This window comes from Temnothorax longispinosus, chromosome 11 (genome assembly GCF_030848805.1).
Source record: "Temnothorax longispinosus isolate EJ_2023e chromosome 11, Tlon_JGU_v1, whole genome shotgun sequence".
Taxonomy (NCBI): Eukaryota; Metazoa; Arthropoda; class Insecta; order Hymenoptera; family Formicidae; genus Temnothorax; species Temnothorax longispinosus.
Window position 1 is genome coordinate 5,968,418 of NC_092368.1, and position 19,052 is coordinate 5,987,469.

The window sequence follows — 19,052 nt, forward strand, 5'->3', positions numbered from 1 at the left end:
TATTTGTGAATCGGGACCTCTTCGACGTGTGATACTAGAAGCTTGTTCTAATGAGAAATTGAACGATTAAATGTTCGTTGATCTTAATACTATCGTTAAAAATTTATTTTAGTATTTAGCGTTTTGATATTTCGTAATGTTCTGACTAGTCTGTGATTTTTTTAAAAAGTATAAGAAATTGAATTTTGCCAATTGCGATTTATCGTCGTCATGAGAAACCGACGATTTACAGAGCGTAATTCAAGATCGCATTTAGCAATTTTATTCTCGCTTGTGTTCTTCGCGTCCGAGATTCGAATGTTCAAATGATTAATTTCATTGACTACGGAATGAAGTCGCAGACCGCGTATATTTCCTTCTCAAAGCCCATGCAAACGACGGAGGAGATGATAAGAATCGCGCCGGTCAAGCTGGTCGACGTGGGCTTCTCGCCGAATAGGTAAACCTGGATCAGGTACGCCAGGATGATATCCAGTGATCTGGTGACCGATACCTTACCCGCGCCTTCGATCTTCAGTGCCTTGGTCACCAGCACCTGGCCGGTGAGGCCAGTTAACGCCACCAGCAGAATTTGGCCCCAGGTGAACCAGTCGTGCGGCAGTCGGAACTTGTGGAGCTCGTGACCGATGCCGTGACCAGACACCGTGAAATAGAAGAACACGGCGGAGACGAACGACCAGCATGACAGGTTCAATACCAGGATGGAGTAATGTATCTCCGAGCACTTTCTCATGACGACGATGTTGAGCGCCGTGAAGATAGTGGCCAGGATGGCGCACAGATATCCCATAAGGTTGTAGCTCTCAGCGCGGTGCATCTGGAGGAGAAAAATCGATTGAGGGATGGAGAGCAAAGACAGCCTGATTCGCGTTTTTTCGAAATCTTCAATTAAGATTAATCTGATAATTTCTTGATTATAATTTCTCGATTGTGAATTTGATATCTTCTTTGTCTCAAGTTTTTGCAGAGGTTGATGTACTCTTTCGCGCACTGCATATTTACTCAACTTTGACTGTCAGGCTCATCTTTGTTGAATAGTACTTTGATATTATTGGTCAATACGCCACCTGGTTTACGCAATTTCTCTTTACTTTTGACTACCTGGAATAAGAAGGGTGGTCTGGCAACGAGGACGACGCCCGCCAAGAGCGTACAAACGACCATTACGCGCAGAACACCGCATGGCTCCTTTAGGAAGAGGAAGGACAGCGCGATGACGATTACCGGCGAGCTGAAGATGATCGTGGTCGCATCGCCTAGAGGTAGTTCTCGGAAGCTGTAGTACAGCAACGATAAGGTCATGCCGCCTACTAAGCCCTGGAGAAAAAAAAACTATAAATCGGCATAGCAATCGGATAAAGAAGCAGAATTTACGTGCTCCGCTTGAAATGAAGATAAACGTTTCTTGTTAAATCTAAAGAATTTTCATTACAATTAATTTGATAGTAGAGTAGTAGACTTCTTTATCAGGATAAAAAGAGAGATATTATTTATTAACGCGTTTATTGTAACAGTTTATTGTTATTACACTGTATTTCTAAAAAAAAGCTTTTGTTTCATTACATTATAACACTGTTATTTCATTACATTATTATATCGATGATAGTACATAAAGAAAATCCGCACTATATCACGCTATATTAAATAACGTAAGCTTCGTCGTTATGTCTTTCAGTTTTTCTGGCGGGCTAAGCTTCGCTAACGCATTCGGACGCAGATGTTACGAATGAATAATATTCGTCGCCGATCTTTTCCGGCTTAATACAGTTAATATGATACACGTCGTAGAAAAGCTGCGTATAAGCGCGTAATGATTTACATATGCGTAATCAGATAAGAAGAGACCAATTAGTTTCGTTGGGCCGAAATTTCTGTCACAGTAACTAGTAACAACAGAATGCTTAAAAAATGTTAACTTATATGGAAGTAATTCTTTCAGAAAAATAGAATTGATAACTCAAGATATAATAATAACCAACGTATTTTGTTTTCAAAGAATCTCCACTTGTTCACCGTCATTGCAATGTGCAAGATCTCGGAAAACAGAAAATTGCAAATGTAATTGCAACAATACCTCAAAAAAATATGTCTCCGAGTTCTGGAGACCTGGAGAAGATTCCAAGAATGTGTTGACAATAATGGTGAGCAAGTGGGACTCTGAAGACAAAATACATTTGTTACTATGATGTCTTGTCTTGTGTTATCAGTTCTGTTTCTCTAAAAAAAATTACTGCTACAACATAAGGGTTAACATTTTTTTAAGCATCCCGTATCGGTATAATCAAATTTAGCAAGTACTAATTACGTTATAAAATTAAAAATATTGACAATTAATGGATGTACAAATGGTCTGTACAAATTAGAGATTCCCTATTCATTTCCTTCGTAGGCGATCGGTATAATCGTGCTCGATTCAAGATCAGTGGATGAGCCGAGTTTTACCTGAAAATGTATGAGTATTCTTCGGCCGGAAGGGCCAAAGAGATCGCTGGACGATCTGCAGGCCACGATGGCCATCGTCAGGATCTGCGCCAGGGCGCGGATAGCTAGCAGAATCATGGGGTCCACGTTGCGAACCGCCTTGACCAGAGCGGAGCTGATGGTGAAGAAGGTGCCTGACAGAAATGCCAGGAACACCCCGTACCACTTGGTACCATCCCGATAAGTTTCGCCGTTGTTGGCGAACTGCTCGGTATAGTGATAAGCCGGGTGGATACTGTTGTAGGAAGCCGTGGATTCTATACTGAACTTCATCTCGGTATGTATATCGAGAGCACCGAGGTGAGAATACGCGAGAAGATCGGCAGATGATCGGCACTTAGCCCAAGCTGTACTGTCGTCGTCCGCCTGTCGACGCATCTGCGACTCCGTCCGCAATCAGCATAACTTAGACGACCAACGGATTATTGCGGATTAATGACGTTAGGAAGATTCGGGCGAGTGGAGTGACGACCGTGAGGAGAGACTGCTGATAATAATTGAGAGATCGCTTTTTGGGAAAGAAGAGAGCCGCGAACGTGATCGACAGAGAATAGGATATCTTACTCAACCGAAAGCATCGCGACCATTATTCAATTGCAATCTGTCAAAGTGATCTAATTAAACAACATGGCGAATTTATTTGATATGGCTTCAATAAACACGTTTCGTTGCCTATTAATATTTGCAGTATTTGTCAAAATCAACATATTACACAGATAACAATTAAGCTCTGTATCTTTTGCTAATATAAAAATGTAGACTAATCATAATAAAGATGAGTCAGCAAAAAAAAAAATTTAATGGCAATTTGAAAGAGACATTAAAAGAGCGATAAAAAAATTAAAAAAGACTTTTAAAAGAAATAAAAAATATTTCTTGAAAGAAATGAAAAAAAAAAAACGAGTCAGCAATGTCATCATAATTAACAGATCGAGAGCGAAACGTTGCAGCTCCTGTTAATGATTTTATAAACAAGAAAAGTCTACCATTTCATAGAACATAGGTACGGGATCAATACGATAGAGCTTGGTCGCTGGAGAAAAATATCCCAAATACTCCGTATCATCGTTTGGTTCGTTCCCATGATAATACCCGCCACCGTAATTAGAATAACCATGAGCACGTGATCGAGTAAGAGAAACTTCCTGGAAAGCATCGAGCATCGTTAATAAATAAATCACGGCGTATGTAGATACATCAGTTTTGAAGCTTGAACATCGATTTTACTTTTAACCCTGGATTGCCTGGATTTATTTTAACAACATGCCTGTCTGCATTAACAAATGTGGCAAATCCCATCACAGGCGTTTGCACGTTGCAATATTCAATGCAGTAGTTACGAATTTTTTCCTTCGTTGTTACCTGTTGACCCGTCCAGTCATTTCGTATAACGTGATGTAACGCTTCTCCGTTTTTCACTACAAATGTACCGCCGAAACCTGCGAGATCAGATGATATAGAGGACATGATTTAGCGACAAGCTTTAATTAATAAATCTCGGTGTGAATTTTTTTCGACGAGAGACAATGGCTGCATTCCGATATTCACTGTCAGTACTGAAAATCTATATTTTTCTATATTTTACGTCACGTATACTATAGATTTTCAGTACTGACATGCAGTTGCTGACAGTACAGTAAATATCGGAATGCAGCCTGAAAGGAGATTGAATTGCTCGAAATCTTATTTTTGTTTTGAAGAACTTTCAATATATTGTTGGGTACACAAAAATAAGAGACACGTACATATATGAATGCAAGAAACACGCCTTTACAAGTGTTTTTTGTAGCTTAATTAGATATAAAAACTTCTCGTAGCGAATGCGTTATCTTCTCATTTTTCTAACTATCACGCCAGAGTTGTGAAGTACGTGAAAATTGTTTCAGACAATTATATCGACAGTTGCATTTAATGTGCACCGTATAATTTTGCGTTTAGATTTTTCCGAAATTTCAAATTTTTCAAGGTATATAAAAAGGAACGTGTTTCTTAGTTTCAGCTATTCTATAGCATATTCTCAGAATTCATTATTATAACTGAAGGAGGACAGTCTCGTACGTTTTATTATACGTTTTATTAAATTATACAATAATTTAGTACTTACCCATGAGTTGCGAATCCGTTTTATACGGAAATCGACTAATTGCACGCTGCAATGCATCTATAAAATTGCGACCGAAGCGTTTCTTAGCTCGAACTTTGAGAACTTGTTCTCTCAGACCTTTGCTGACGAAGAAGTTACCATATATGTTGCAATAAGGATCGGTATTAGTTAAGAATTCTAATTTAATCTGTTCTGTATTTGTTATATCCGTTGTTTCATCTAAGAATGCAACGCGACTTCCGTTCCTGACTGTCATTCTTCCGCCGGCTCCTGGCGAGAATGATGCGTTCATAATGAGCTATAAAGCAATAACGTTTTTAAAGAATGACGATAAAACAATAATACCAAACAGCAAATTTTAAACAGAAGCAAAATTGAAGATAACACTTAAGCAGCTCTCCAATATTCTATCGTAAACTATAGGTTTTTAATACTGGCAGTGTGAATATTGGAACGCAGCTTAAATCGACGAAAGTTGAATAAAGTTAAGACAGTGATGAAATATAAAGAAGGCAAAGAAATCATATTCAATATTGCTTGTAAGAAATGTAAATATACTTCGTATAAATGTAAGGTTGGTTGCGTAGTGAAAAGTCCTCCTCCAATGATGAAGTTATCATATTGGGTGCGATTAAGTTCTTGTAAAATATTTTCGAATTTGAATATCTTTTCTTTTTTTGGACATGGGAAAAGATTCGAGACACCACCAATATCCAAAATTGCCGTATCGCCACATAGTCCTGTAAATGTATATTATACATATCAGTATAGGGAAAATATTGCAGGTGCACAGTAAATCTCTCACCTGGTGCTGTAAGATAGAAAGGATGCTGAGTCAAATCGGGACAATCTACCCATTCGACTGTGGCTTCTTCGAAATCTGTACTCAACTCATTCTGCACAACTATTATTATAAAAAAAATATATGCAGAAAATAAGTATTATATGATCATGTCCTTTAAAATAAATTATATGTAAAAATATTACATGTACATACTTGTGGCTAATTTCAATTTATCAAACATAAACATGTCGATTGATATCGAAGACATTTTCTCCAGTATAATATAGATACAGCTTGTAAGGCAAGACTTTGTTATACTAGTATACAATTGAAATATCGAAATTATAGAACTAATAAATTATAATTTTGTTTTTTAGTATTGCGCGTATCGGTATTCTTAAAAATATTAATAATACCGTATAAGAAGATACGCGATACACAAAGACTCTGATTATATTTTTGTTGTATGAATATGCGTAAAACAACAATTTTCAATCATATCTAGTGATGAATGTGTATGCATTTCTTATGTTATATTCTTAAGTCGGCTCATGATTCTTACGCAGACTTTGTATCTAAACAAAAATGTTATAAAAGTACCAAACATATTATTTATCAGCAGTTTTAAATCTTGATTCATGAAGATATTTACTACTAAATGCACATTTCTCAAGTTGCAAACCAAAAATGTCTTTTTATAAAGAGAACTTATTTTTATAAAGAATAAATGATCATTTTCTCGTCAATATATTTCCTTTTATTTTTGTAAATGTAATTTTTTACATGGTTATATCTACGAATTACTGCGAATTATTGAAAAACTTTCTACTTACCTATAATGACCATACAAACATCAGCTCTTTGCAGTTATTTTCAATAATTAATAAAAGTGTCTCTATTATTTATTCTAATGTGGTAAAAGGAATGTCGCATTAGAATATTTGCGAAAGTTCATATACGTTATACGTAATATATCATTTACCGATATATACACATATATGTATGTATATTATATAAATAATGCAATCAACACTTGTTTAAAAAATATGCTGCAAAGCGAATGATATATAATTATAAACTGCTTAGGTTTTGATTATTACATTAATGCAGCTAATAGAGTGGTTCTTCTTAAACAGCGTAGATGTTAATACCTAATCACACAATAAAGCATTGTAGCCAGAGGGCGATATCTCCAAAACATAATGGAAATAAATAACGCAAACATATACAAGATTATAACGGTCGTTACAGTCTTTATTGACGGAATAATATTTGAGATCAAATAAATTATGAATTTCCGAGCTGACGAAATTTGATGCAAATTCGCTTAATTCAATTTGCACAAAAAAAGAAAGGCATTTTGAAGAAAAAACGGATCTAATTATTTTTGTATTTTTAAACAAATATATTTATTTCTTAAACATATAAAATGGAATTTCTTAGATAAATTTGTATAAATTCTAACAAAATACATTATATCAACATATCTTCTTTTGTTACAATTTCATTGGCATAAAGTTATTTGATAAAGTTCAATCTGATGTGAAAATATTTGAAGTACGAAATTAATCTTTTCCAAACTGCAGTTTATTAGGCGGTTGATCGACACGATAAAGCGTAGCTGCCACATTGAAGTAGCCCTCGTACTCAATAGTATCCGGTGTTGTATCGATGTGATAATGTCCACCCAACCTGCTCTCTTCGAAAGAACTGTGGAAATGCTGCACTCTGAGATCTAAATCCTGACAGAAGGAACGAGTACTTTAATTGAAAATACAAGATAAATAAAATCATTAAATAAATTTATATATTATTGTACTCCAACATGTCTGATATTCTTTCTTTTTTCATACGAATTGAATCTCTTTAAAGCTTACTGTCTCAGCGCTGACAAATGTGCCGACAGCTATCAGAGGGGTCTCCATTTCATAGAAACGTAGCCAGTTGTTAAGCTGTGCCTCGGTAGTCAACGGGGTGTCCGAAAAATCTGGCATAATATGCTGTTTCACTTTTCCGTTCTTCATCTCGAACATGCCACCCAAACCTAAGAGATTTAGATATATTTGACGTTTACTCGAGTATCCATATTGGTTTAATGCTATCGATATAGCAATGATGATTCGTGAGACCTACCTACGAGTTTATCTCCGTATTGTTTCTCCAACGCTTTCTGCATGCATGATATGAAGTCCAGTTTACCGGTACGTTTTTTAGCGCGTACTTTTATAACTTTCCCTGGCTTGCCTTCGGATATATATAGATTGGCCAACAATGCGAAAGTTGTTTCATCTTCATTAGCAACTATACGCTCGAACAAGCACTTTCCAGTGGACTTATTTACAAATGCATAATGCGTCCCATTCCCTACTCCCATGTTAAGTTTATACCCTGGCGAGACTCGGTGGTTTGATACATTTAACTTCATAATAAGCTGAAATAAATCTTTCGTTTATTTATATAAGTTTGCTTTCTCTCTCCTTCAAATTAGAAGATATTATTAATGCAATTTAGATAATGCACTTATAATACCTACACACCTCGCAATTGCTGCCTGTATGTGGCCATGGACCAGCTCCTGCGCCGATAACGAGACTATCATGGTTGTAATTTAACTGTCGCAGCAACGACTTAACATCGTAGAACTTATCTCTCTGGACAGTTGGTAGAAGATACGCTGGACCACCAACATCCAAAATAATCGGATTGCCACACAAGCCTGAAAGTATTATCAAAGATATGGGATTCGGAGAAAGACCAAATGCTTGTGTTGTTTTTCTATATGCGTACCTTCCCGATAAAAACAATAAGGCCATCTGTTGAAATCAGGACAATCAGCCATCTCGACAGTGGCCTCCGCAAAGTTTGCAGTCAATCCTTCTCCTAGGACTATAAACAAAAATTATATTATTACTACCCGCAGTTTCCTGCTGCAAATCCAAAATGCTTTACAATTACCATTCATTAACTCGTCGAGAGGCGGTTGATGCAATGTTCTTGACGTGATGTTTATTTTGGATGGATCCAGAGGTTCTATGCCTCGATTCATCTTGAGAATCTTGAGAATTAGTACACTAGCAAACAGCGAAAGGACTAGCTTGGAATGGTACTCCAAATAACTGTGTATCGAACTATATGTATATTCTGCAGTTATTGATAATGTTATCTAATCACCGGATATCTTGTTTACTGAATCATAACGGACTTGGAAAGATTCCTCCGCTCTCTGAAAAAAAAGAGATGCATGGTTATGTTATTGCATAAGCGTGTTCGTTGATATAACTCTTAATAAATAGATAACATTTGTTAACACGTTAACAAAATTGTATCGTCAGCCTATTGATGCGTTACAAAAAGATTTATTTGTAATAAGAAAATTTTTGCACACAAGATTACTCATATGTATTTTTACGATACAGACACAATTTAATAATACGAGACACAGAACAATGCACGAAATTAAATAGTACCTTTATTACACCATATTATGACATTGAAAGTGTTATAAAAAAGGAAACGAGACTGCAATCTAGTCGACATTCTCGCAAGTTTACATGTATACCTATATGCGACATGCCACGTGCCTTTACGCTTACGCACACACGTCAACACCGTCACACGTGCAAACCGTCAGGGGCCGCTTGGTCGGTATGATAGATTCGAATCCTCTCCTCTCGAAAAACTTTTTATTATTGTTTACAGCGTTATAAACTAATAAATCGAAAGCATTTCTATTCAGAAGAAAACTTTTCTTAGCCAAAGATCATAATTTTTAATATTTAACATTCATTTTTATAAGCATCCAAATGCATAATATCACGGGAATTCGGAAATATTATAAACGAGTTAAAAATTCTATCGATAATAATAATTTAGGAAAAATATAATATTCATCTATACTATATTATATAAATAAAAAGAAGCTTTTTCCGCCATTTCGGATTCATCTGTTGCGTGACAAAATTCACGTGACATCCAGTCGAATAGCGCTTCACGCGATTGTAGTTTTCTGCTCGTATTTTTCTTACTAAAAATGTTTCATGTTTTTTAATATTATAAATTTTTATAAATAAAGTATTTAAATATTTAAACAAAACTTTCTTGACGCAATGTTTGAAATCAATAAATTAATTTAGTATTAATTCACATGCGCTTATAGCCGCCGGAAAATTTATTTTATAGAAAGTTCAATCGTTTATTTGAGAGCAATCGGTGCCGTCTGGTGCCGTCATGTACGATCTGATCTGAGAGAATTAAAATCGTTTGAGCTTTTATGTGTATATGTATGAATTTTTAACAGCTTTCTCAGGAAAGTACGCACGCGAATAATAAATTGCAGAAGGGAACATATTACGCATTACGCCAATATCTCTGCACGTCGCACGTCAACGGATAGAGCGTTCTCGTTCTCGCCGGCTCGGAATTAACGAAGTTCGCGAGCGTACGCGCGGCGCGTCATCGTTGATGCGCTCTCGGGGTTGAGGACGCGCGCGCCGAAGGGAGCTTGCCGGGGCTTGCAACGGGGAGTCGAGAGGGATCTCCCCGAAGGGGAGAGACTGACCCGACGCCGCGTGTCGGCGTCGCGGCGTCAGTATGCGGTCGCGCATTCCACGCGGGAACACCTGTTTGCTCCGTCGGCGGCGGCTGCATCGGCTCGCGTGCTACACGATCGCGCTCAGTTCGCGGGGGAAAAAACGGGAGCGATAGAAGGAGGGCGAGAGAGAGAAAGAAAGAGAGAGGCGGTTACGCAGAGAGGGATCTAATATCTTCGACCTCGGAGGGATAAAAAGAAAAAACAGAGAGAGCACTTAACACACAATCGTTGCCAAGTAAATAACAGCTAGTAAACGAAGCGTTTGTTTTGGAAAGGGCAATACATGAGGGAAATGATCTTCTTCGTATAAATTCACATTTGTGGATGTACACACGTGACACATGTATTTAATTTGTAAACGGTTATTTAAATAGCCGTTAGAATTTTAACGACAGACACAGGAACATCGGATAAAACGTAGGATAAAATGTTAATATGGTTGTGTTTGTGTGATTACGTTGACAATATTTCCTGTATTTTTTTTAGAAATATAAACATTTTGAAACTGTGTGTTCCACCTTTCCAAAACGATTGATTCGCAAATATGTTTTTTTTTAAATGCACATATATTGGAAGAAATGGTTTTATGTATTCGCATTTATAATAATTTCAATTAATTCCGATTAATTTGTTTAACTGCGTGTTAGCTATAATAAGTTCTATTGTCCAAAATAATTTATGATCAGGTATAACATTATCACATTATCACATATTATCACATTATAATAATTACTAAATTGCATTTTCGAAATCCTCACAAAATTTCCAATCTACCAAAACATAATAAATATATAATATAACACAATAACAATATAGAATATATGTAAAACAATAAAAATTAAGTAAAGCTTAATAATATTAAAAGGATAAACGGTATCAAATGTCGATTGTCGATACAGAATCTTTCTATACAGAATTTAGAAATGTTTAGGTGTATATAATCAGATATATTTTGTTATAATATGTAATAATTAGGTAAATATGTATATATATATAAAGATCAGAAATATATACATACATACATACACATACATATATATATATATATATAATTTACATATCTGTACAAGTGCTTCTACTAAGGAATTAAGTTTTTCTGGCTTAAGTGCTTTCTCTCTGGGGCCAGAGATTCAGAGTAGGAAAAGGAGGAGAGGTACAAGAAGAAGGGGGCGACAAAGACAAAGAGAAACAGAGAAAGGACGAAGTCCGCGAGGCTTCCACCACGTGTCCCTCATTCTTCTCGATTGTACACGCGTAAGAACAATTTTCTCTATTAAGGGTATATACACACACGATCTTCCCGACGTGCTTTCCTATCGCGGAGACAGACTCCGTTTGGATGTCCCCTTTGCACGATACGCTGCGGCCTACTGGTGGTTGTCGCACAAGAGTTTGAGATCGATTTAACCCTTGAACTATTAGACGATTTCTTCTCAAAGCTCGCTTGCTTGAATTGTTTAAATCGTTGCTTCGACGCGGCATTACTTTACTGAAATGGCACTCACATTGCATTGCAAAAGAGAGAAAGAAAAGAAAAGCTTGAAGACTTTTGACACAGAAACATCGTATAAGATGCAGAAATAATACTAATAAGAATAGAATAAAGTAACATATAGATAAGACAGCGTCAAGAATAAAAATTTATAAAAATGTAGTTTAAAAAAATAATAATTTGAATATTCAAAAATATTTAATAAAATGGAGGAAGTTATACGCATTCTTTGTATTTTACAAATGTTCTCGTAAATGTAAAGCTTTAATTTATTATAGTACTATCGATTTTGGTTTACCTAAGATAATATTTTTAGAGTGCGACACTAATCATTTACCGTGTGTCAGATCTTTAACTGCACTTTTATATTCTCGAGAATAATTTATATCCTAATGTATGCAAAACGCGTTGGTGCCTTGGAAATTTGATTTAGTGTTACACCAGTAGATCGGTCAGCGTTAAACCCTTTTAATCCCGGATGAATAATTTCGATATGATATAAACGTGACCAATTCATTTTGTAACCTCTTTATGTGTAATATAAATTAGGGTAGCATTCATGGTGCTCCATCAATGCATCAATGTTTAATATTATTGACAATTTAATGCATGTTTCATATGTTAATGCAATGGACTCCTCAGAAAATTGTGACTTTATCTCGGAGAGTCTTTCTTATCGGTGCAACCGCGATCGCGATCGCGATCGCGGAAGTTCGCGATCGTGAAACGCCCCGACTTTATTCGCTCTGACGAGCGTAACGTATGCTATTAAGAGCGTTATTATAAGACCTCGTCGGGATGAGACGCGGAGACTTTTCAGAGACGTTTGCGTCAACGTCGCCTAACTAACCGTGCTACACTAAGTTTTAGTACTTACCCGAGAAGCACAAACGGGAATAATAAACTCGGCATACAAGACGCTCCATATCATTGTAATCAACAAGCTCGAGAAAGCGGATTACCGGTTCTGCATTACGGACGATTAAGAACGAATGACCATCTTGCGTATTGCGGTTCAGAGACACGAACCAGCATAGATAGCGTAATTTTATCCTTCGTTAAGTTTTAAATTCTGCTTGACCTCTCAATTCACGTTTAAGAGAAGTTGTCGAAATAATATCGCGGTCAGTCGAATTTTTTGTTCGAAATTCTACGTGATTATTATCATTAGCAAAAAACACGGATATCTATCCTTATAGCTAACACTATGATTTGGGGTGACGAATTTGAGGCCACAAATGTTAATATTATAATCACAATTGTTGATGCAATTAATTTCTCCCTAGTGGAGATGTCCAGAGGGGAAGACGAACGCTGCGAGCACTATCCCGTCCGTCCTTCGGTGTATCATAATTGGATTTCGCTTCACTGCCTCTCAGTTTATACGCGGCGAGACGTAAATGCATAATAATTTATGCCTCATTGTCCGACTCGCTAGAACGTTAGATGGGGACGCGTGCCACAGGTCGGACATCTGAGATGCATGGATCGGCTGAGATCACATCTGCAATCTGCATGGATATGGTCCAATGATTCTGGCTTAATTAAGAAAAGTTACACGGCATGGTTCGCTACTTGCATATGCCAATGCCATTCAACCGCACACGTTGCAATTATTATGTAAAATTTTTTAAATTATATTATACTGAACAAATTTTATGTTTACTTTTATATATTATATTTTTAAAACTTGTATGAAAAGGGTTTCGTATTTTATATAAAATGTATTATATTATATTATATTATATTATTATGTTTTTTTTATAAATTTGGCCATGTTGTGTTAATGGTACCTTTACATAACCGAATAATTAATTTCACAAATACAGCTTGCCGTAACAAGATTTCATTAGCAGAGTTTAATTAATTGGCTAAATTAAAAAACAGTTTTAATAGACTTTTCGCGCAGTGAAATGCAATATGTAAAATAACGATTCTTTATTGAGAAATTAAAGAAAAAACAAACACTGCTGCGTGTGTTGCTCCTGCAAACTAACGTCGCATTATTGATCCGGCTAAATTCTGTTTAACCGCTAATTAGCCGCTAGCGAATCCTCCTTTCTCTCGACGGTGCACGCTCCACCGATTCCCGTCTCGCAGCGGGCGGCCTTGCCGTTATTTTCGTTATCGATATTATGACGTCGTTATCATTTGCGTGGCGCGCGGCCGGAGTCTGCGGAGGCTGGCGGAGCGGAAGTGATAACGTCAGAACCATTCGATCGTCCGCGAACTTATCGGCCGTGGCTATCGATAAACCGACGTAGCGCCGTGAATATCAACAAGTTGCGCGGACGTGCCGGAAGCATTTGTCCTTCTATACATCTGATTGTCATGATACAGTTGATTCACCGAAGGGGAGAACGTTACGCAATAAGATTAACGTGAGAGATGTCATAGGGACATTTGCAAATGTCGCGCGTGAATTTCTCTCGGGCAATTTCTTTTTTTGTGAAAGATACCCAAAGCGTACGTTCGACAGACCCCATACTCTTCGTTTAAGATAAACGTTATCTTTGGATAAAATTTTTTCAGTCTCGATTTATCGATTACCGAGCTATTTATCGAAACTTGATATCCCAAGGTGCTAATTTTTGCTGAGAAAGATTTTATCGGTAAATAAAGATCGTTCGATTATCGATGTGTTAATTTCTCGCCTGATAGACACGTGTATGAAGGGGGGATTATACTACCTCAAGAAAATTATTATTTTTTTGAGTCCTGTAGGCCTATTCTGTAACTCCTTAACGACAGTTTCGTTATCGTTACATTGTCGTCGCGCAGCTTTTTTACCATACATAATATCTGCGCAACGCAAATATAACGATAACGAAACTGTCGTTAAGAGCTACAGAATAGACCCACTGGGGGGGGGGGGTGCTCATTCGTTCTACGCTATTTTAAACGGAACGTGTCGAGTTATAATGTATCTCGATCCATTCATATTTATAATCCATTAAATTAAATTAATAACATGCTCGACATCAACGATCAAGCTTGATGCATATCCTTGAGAAAACAGGATGCAAGACGCGCTTAGTCATGCACGGTATTTGCATTCCCGATCGTCCGGACGAGAGTTCGCGGTGCTCATAAAAGTTTCGTCATTTCCCCCGAAAGCCCCGACATGATTTTATAGATGTTCGTCGCCCGTGAAACTTGAGAAAAAATCTCAGTCGCTTGACATAATTTTATCGACGTGTATCAATACTTCGAAACTGGTACAACCAACGTCATTTGTTGGCGTGGGCGTAAATGGAAAACCTATAATATGTCTCTCGGCATAGCAGATATCCCTTTTGTATATTTAAATCACGCGATGATTAATTATACATTAGAGTGCATTATACATATTCGATACTGATGTACTAATTCTGTCGAAATGGAAATCCTCTTCATTCTCTTTTTTAGAATAAAAATATTTTCTCCATTAATATCGCGGTTTATATATATAGAGTTCAAATTTAATCTAATTCTAATTTAATCCGGTTTAATTAAGATTGTCAAATAATCATTTTGCTATAAATACGTTTTTCCAATTAAGCGACTAGTGAAATATTAATTTACGATGCTGAATTCAATAAAATTCATTTTTTTCACTGCTTATCGATTGTCGATTCCGATTGTTCGATAAATTGTGTCAACATTTGCCCTGAACCTGTGAATTCAATTACTAATTGAGCCCTAACACACGCAGTATCGATATTGTCAATGGAACAATTCATGGAGCAATTAATTAATTGATATGCATCGCTGAGCTTCTGTTTCACGTGTACAATGATTGGTAAAGGGTTATTGCCAGCATATCGGACAGAGTAAAATATTTAGTTTAATAGCCTTTTGTACATTTGTTTCATGATGTGTATAAAGCAATCTAAATTGCATTCATTTAATTGCAATGTAAAAGTAAAAATTTTGTTATTTCAAAATCCGAGAATCGTTCAAAGTTAAACGAACCGTAAAAACAATCTCACTGTTTAAGATTTGTATCTCTCTCTTCCTCTGATTAGTTAACGAATAAATACAACGAGATACATGTATATATTAGTTTATTACTAATTATATAAGATATCTAAACTTTTTGCAGCAAATTAATCTTCGTATTATTATTAAATTTTAAAGACACGTTTCTCTTAAATTATTAATTATGAAAAATTTTTACTATTCTTTGTCGGTCAAAGATATTTTTGTGCACCGCCTGTGAAGTGCTTTAAATAGGATTCTGCTTTTAAGCCTCACTGACTCTCTACCACGACATTAGATTTAAAAGCCACTTAGGTAGCACTCGACAACAACTTACAGGCGAGCCCGCGTATTTCAGTGCACAAATACTTTTCTGTTTACTTATTTTAACTTTTTCTAATGACGATATGCTACTTGTAGTTAGTGTATTCCTTATAATTTTAATTCAAAATTAGCAAAAATTTGTTTAGCGCATTGGACTAACAAAGGTAGAAATGTTTTTTAAATTATAATTTAAGAGTTATTTTTTATGTCCAAAAACCTGCTACTAAAATCGTGAAAAAACTTTTTTTAAGGGTGCAGATTTTATTTTCGAGATTTTTTTTAACTCTTTATCAGCAAGAAATTAAAAAAAAAAACAACATAATTTGAATCAGCAATTATAATGCATGTAAAAATATATAATTAATCTCTGCACACGGAGTTCACGGCACAAGCTGGACAGCAATATTAGTCAAAATATAATAACCAAAATAGGATATAAAGCGGATAAAAAAATAATGCCGCTTGAGATCGGCGAATGACTTCTGTTCTTCGTCGAAGAGTCAGCTATTAGAGTCGTAAAGACGGAGACTCTTAAGATGTAGATTTTATTTTCGAGGTGCCTCCCTTGACTCTTTATTCGGCGAAAAAGCTTCTTTCCGGGGGTATAACGACGCGGATTGGCGATCGGGTGGTATCCCAGAAGGCATTTTCCCTTTAGAAACCAAGTCCACGACTCGTGGCGCGAAAGCGACGACCGAAAGTGGTGGTCACTTTGATCGTCGTCGCGCTCGCAGGCCGACGATTGCAGGCCGTCGTCGCATTATTTTGTAGTAGTCGTCATTGAGAGAGGTTTTTATGGTGGCCCCTATCACGCGCGCGCACCTTTATGTCCCGACTGAATGGACAGGGCGAGCACCGACTGCCGGCTCCTTTATGAGATAATAGGCCCGCGAGGCCGTGCCCGTGCCATTCAGGCCACTCCGGCAACCGATTCGGGATCGAATCGCGAGAGAGAGACCGAGAAGCGAGAGGCGAGGGCGGACATCGCCGCTGCGGCCCGCAGTCATGCTCACCATACAGAACGAGTGAGTACACACCGCTTTCCGGAAGCGCACCGATACCGTTATTCTCTCGTGGGGGGAAAGCGGGGGATGGGCGATCGGACACCCTTTCGTCGTTGGCGAACGGTGAAAGCCGCGTTACGCGGACCGATGCTCTACCAAAAGTGCGGCGCGTCCACGAGTAATCGCGCGCGGGTGACGGACGTACGAGAAGACGGGTCGATGCCGATAAGGCTTCCGTCAGCAATTGGAGAGTTCAATTCTCAATTGTTCTCTGTCGCAATTAAGCGTGCGTCACTAGACCCGAGGTCTCGTGTATTTGTCGCACGCGGTGGGCAATAAAGAAAAAAAAAAGAAAGAAATTGCATCACGATCGGAAGTCGAGACTGATCGCGAGAGAGGAGAGAGGAGGACCACCGCGAAAACGTTTCGCCGTTCGTCCGACCGCACCCCGCTTTTCCAGATCGCTTTCGCGCATCTCGGACCGACGTCCGCGATGCCGGCCCACGGCCTCGATCGCCAAGCTTCGCCGCTGCTTCCTGGTGGATCCAGGGCTTCCTCGGGCTTGCTAATGGCTGCACGTTGATTCGCTGCATAAAGTGAGTATGTCATTTCGAGGGTATCTGAGAAACTGCGTCATGCATGTCACAACGACTTGCCGCGCCGCGCGGAACCGACGCGACATTACAGCGTTATTTCTTATCTTCTACATACGCAAGCACATAGCTGCCGCACGTGCGTTGGGCGCTTTAAACTGCGATTGTACAGAGTGCGATACTACAGTTGTGAACTAGTTTTATCGAATTTTCTTTCCCAACGAAGCCTTTGACGGTCGCCGTGGAGCGAGCGTGTTGTGAAAGAATAGAAGTGAAAGGTCTTCAGGGAAATAAGTTTCAGATAATGGAATTTAATTTTTTCTTTGATACCTCGCTCGAATGAGGCTTTGCTTTGACCGACATATAATTCAAGAATTGGTCGCGTGGACATTTAATGTGGAAAAGTGACAATTTGCCACGAGCGGCCCTCTCGACATTTTCGTTGGGGAAGAATCGATCTCAAATTGTCTCAGAGACTTCACAGAGCTGGCTCTCTGCGATACGAGTATCATAGTTTTTCACTACAGCTTTGTATTGCAAATAGCTTTAAGCTTCACTCGCGCTCGCGACGAGCCTCGCGCGAGCTTCGCCGTTCTGCAATCGTAATCGGAGTACAAGCTAGACACTTTAAACATCTGCTGTACACAAGTGCGGTTCGCGATCTCAACCCCCTGTGTTTCTTCGTATGCAGAGTGAACAGCCATAACAACGACGACGCGGGATATTTAAGTTTCGTAGCGTTGGTTTCCGACAAAATAATGTTTGCGATAGCACGAATAATTCCGCACAGAAAAGCTTAATTGTTAATCTTCCCTGCTCACAGGAGTATCCTTCTCTCTAACTCCGAGAACAAACGAGCACGGAATCACTGCCGCTATCAGATAAATGTGCTTTACGGCGCGCGCCGGGGATGTGTTTCAGTTTCCTAATGTCGAAGCCGCTTCACCCGGCTCGATATCACAAAGCTCGATATCGAAAAAGCTTCCAAACAGCTTTACGGTTATTTACAAGTCGATACCCAGGTAGCAGGGTGACATCTAAAGACGTATTATTGACGTTAGAGACATCATTAAGACGTTATTATGATTTGACGTCACTCTGCTACTTGGGTAGATTCCGTCATGCGAAGTGGATTGCCATGGCGCTAACATGGTTCGATTGTCATAATGTTTGCCGAATTCTTACACCAGTCGTAAATGAAGAACCTATTTTGGATTTCGAAGAAGAATATAATCGAACTAAACTTTAATTTCATTAATTATACGTTAACGAAGCATTATTCGAGCCTCTCAGAATCCAACTAATTGAATTCATTTTTTGTAAGTTTCTTAATTTTAGTACCAGACCACGCGATTTTTATAACTTTATCAATTTTCTTTTTTTTTTGTCTCTCAGAGTAGCTTGGCTTCTAAGAGTATCATTTATCATGGTTAAATAAACGAAATGTATATAATGTACATATAAATTATATGCATGTCCGTTTTTATCTTGTTAATACGTAGAGAAAATTTGTGTAAATATTCGCGCTTATTTAAAACAACATCAGATTGTATTCCCTCTCTCCCTCATGCATGTTTTTAGATATTTACGCCTATTGCAATAGTATTAATTAATTTTACTTTATTACATTTATATTGTTCAGTAATTGACCTATAATTTTGATCGTGCTCCATACAAACGGTCGTTTTGATTAACTTAGAGGTATGCGATAATGAGAAT

At 37.8% G+C, this 19,052-nt stretch overlaps 4 protein-coding genes across 10 annotated transcripts in view; 1 reads left to right on the forward strand and 3 right to left on the reverse strand.

The window, feature by feature from the left end:
• Positions 1–290: 290 nt before the first annotated feature.
• Positions 291–2,811, reverse strand: LOC139821574 (solute carrier family 35 member G1). Its single transcript, XM_071792727.1, has 3 exons — positions 2,443–2,811; positions 1,102–1,317; positions 291–817 (listed from the first exon to the last, which is right to left on the reverse strand). The coding sequence occupies exons 1-3, from the start codon at positions 2,752–2,754 to the stop codon at positions 323–325; spliced, it is 1,023 nt and encodes a 340-aa protein (XP_071648828.1). The 5' UTR covers positions 2,755–2,811; the 3' UTR covers positions 291–322.
• An 867-nt stretch (positions 2,812–3,678) lies between these two features.
• Positions 3,679–5,637, reverse strand: LOC139822268 (ester hydrolase C11orf54 homolog). Its single transcript, XM_071793886.1, has 5 exons — positions 5,583–5,637; positions 5,391–5,519; positions 5,078–5,325; positions 4,586–4,883; positions 3,679–3,920 (listed from the first exon to the last, which is right to left on the reverse strand). The coding sequence occupies exons 1-5, from the start codon at positions 5,635–5,637 to the stop codon at positions 3,679–3,681; spliced, it is 972 nt and encodes a 323-aa protein (XP_071649987.1).
• Positions 5,638–6,750: 1,113 nt separating this feature from the next.
• On the reverse strand, positions 6,751–8,988 carry LOC139821566 (ester hydrolase C11orf54 homolog). Its single transcript, XM_071792714.1, has 7 exons — positions 8,837–8,988; positions 8,325–8,592; positions 8,157–8,255; positions 7,907–8,085; positions 7,503–7,800; positions 7,247–7,413; positions 6,751–7,111 (listed from the first exon to the last, which is right to left on the reverse strand). Exons 2-7 carry the CDS (start codon positions 8,413–8,415, stop codon positions 6,935–6,937), a joined length of 1,011 nt encoding a protein of 336 aa, XP_071648815.1. The 5' UTR covers positions 8,416–8,592; positions 8,837–8,988; the 3' UTR covers positions 6,751–6,934.
• Positions 8,989–9,739: 751 nt separating this feature from the next.
• The window catches only part of LOC139821559 (uncharacterized), a 29,910-nt gene continuing 20,597 nt past the window's right edge, over positions 9,740–19,052 (forward strand). For 2 of the 7 annotated variants that reach the window (XM_071792700.1, XM_071792702.1), the window contains exons 1-2: positions 11,080–11,214; positions 16,508–16,761. In XM_071792700.1, the coding sequence (XP_071648801.1) occupies positions 16,742–16,761 (20 nt within the window). In that variant the 5' untranslated portion in view covers positions 11,080–11,214; positions 16,508–16,741. Of the gene's footprint in view, positions 10,196–11,066; positions 11,215–16,507; positions 16,762–16,825; positions 17,337–19,052 lie in introns of those variants that run through there. The other 5 variants (XM_071792697.1, XM_071792698.1, XM_071792701.1 and 2 more) reach the window with 5 other exon arrangements.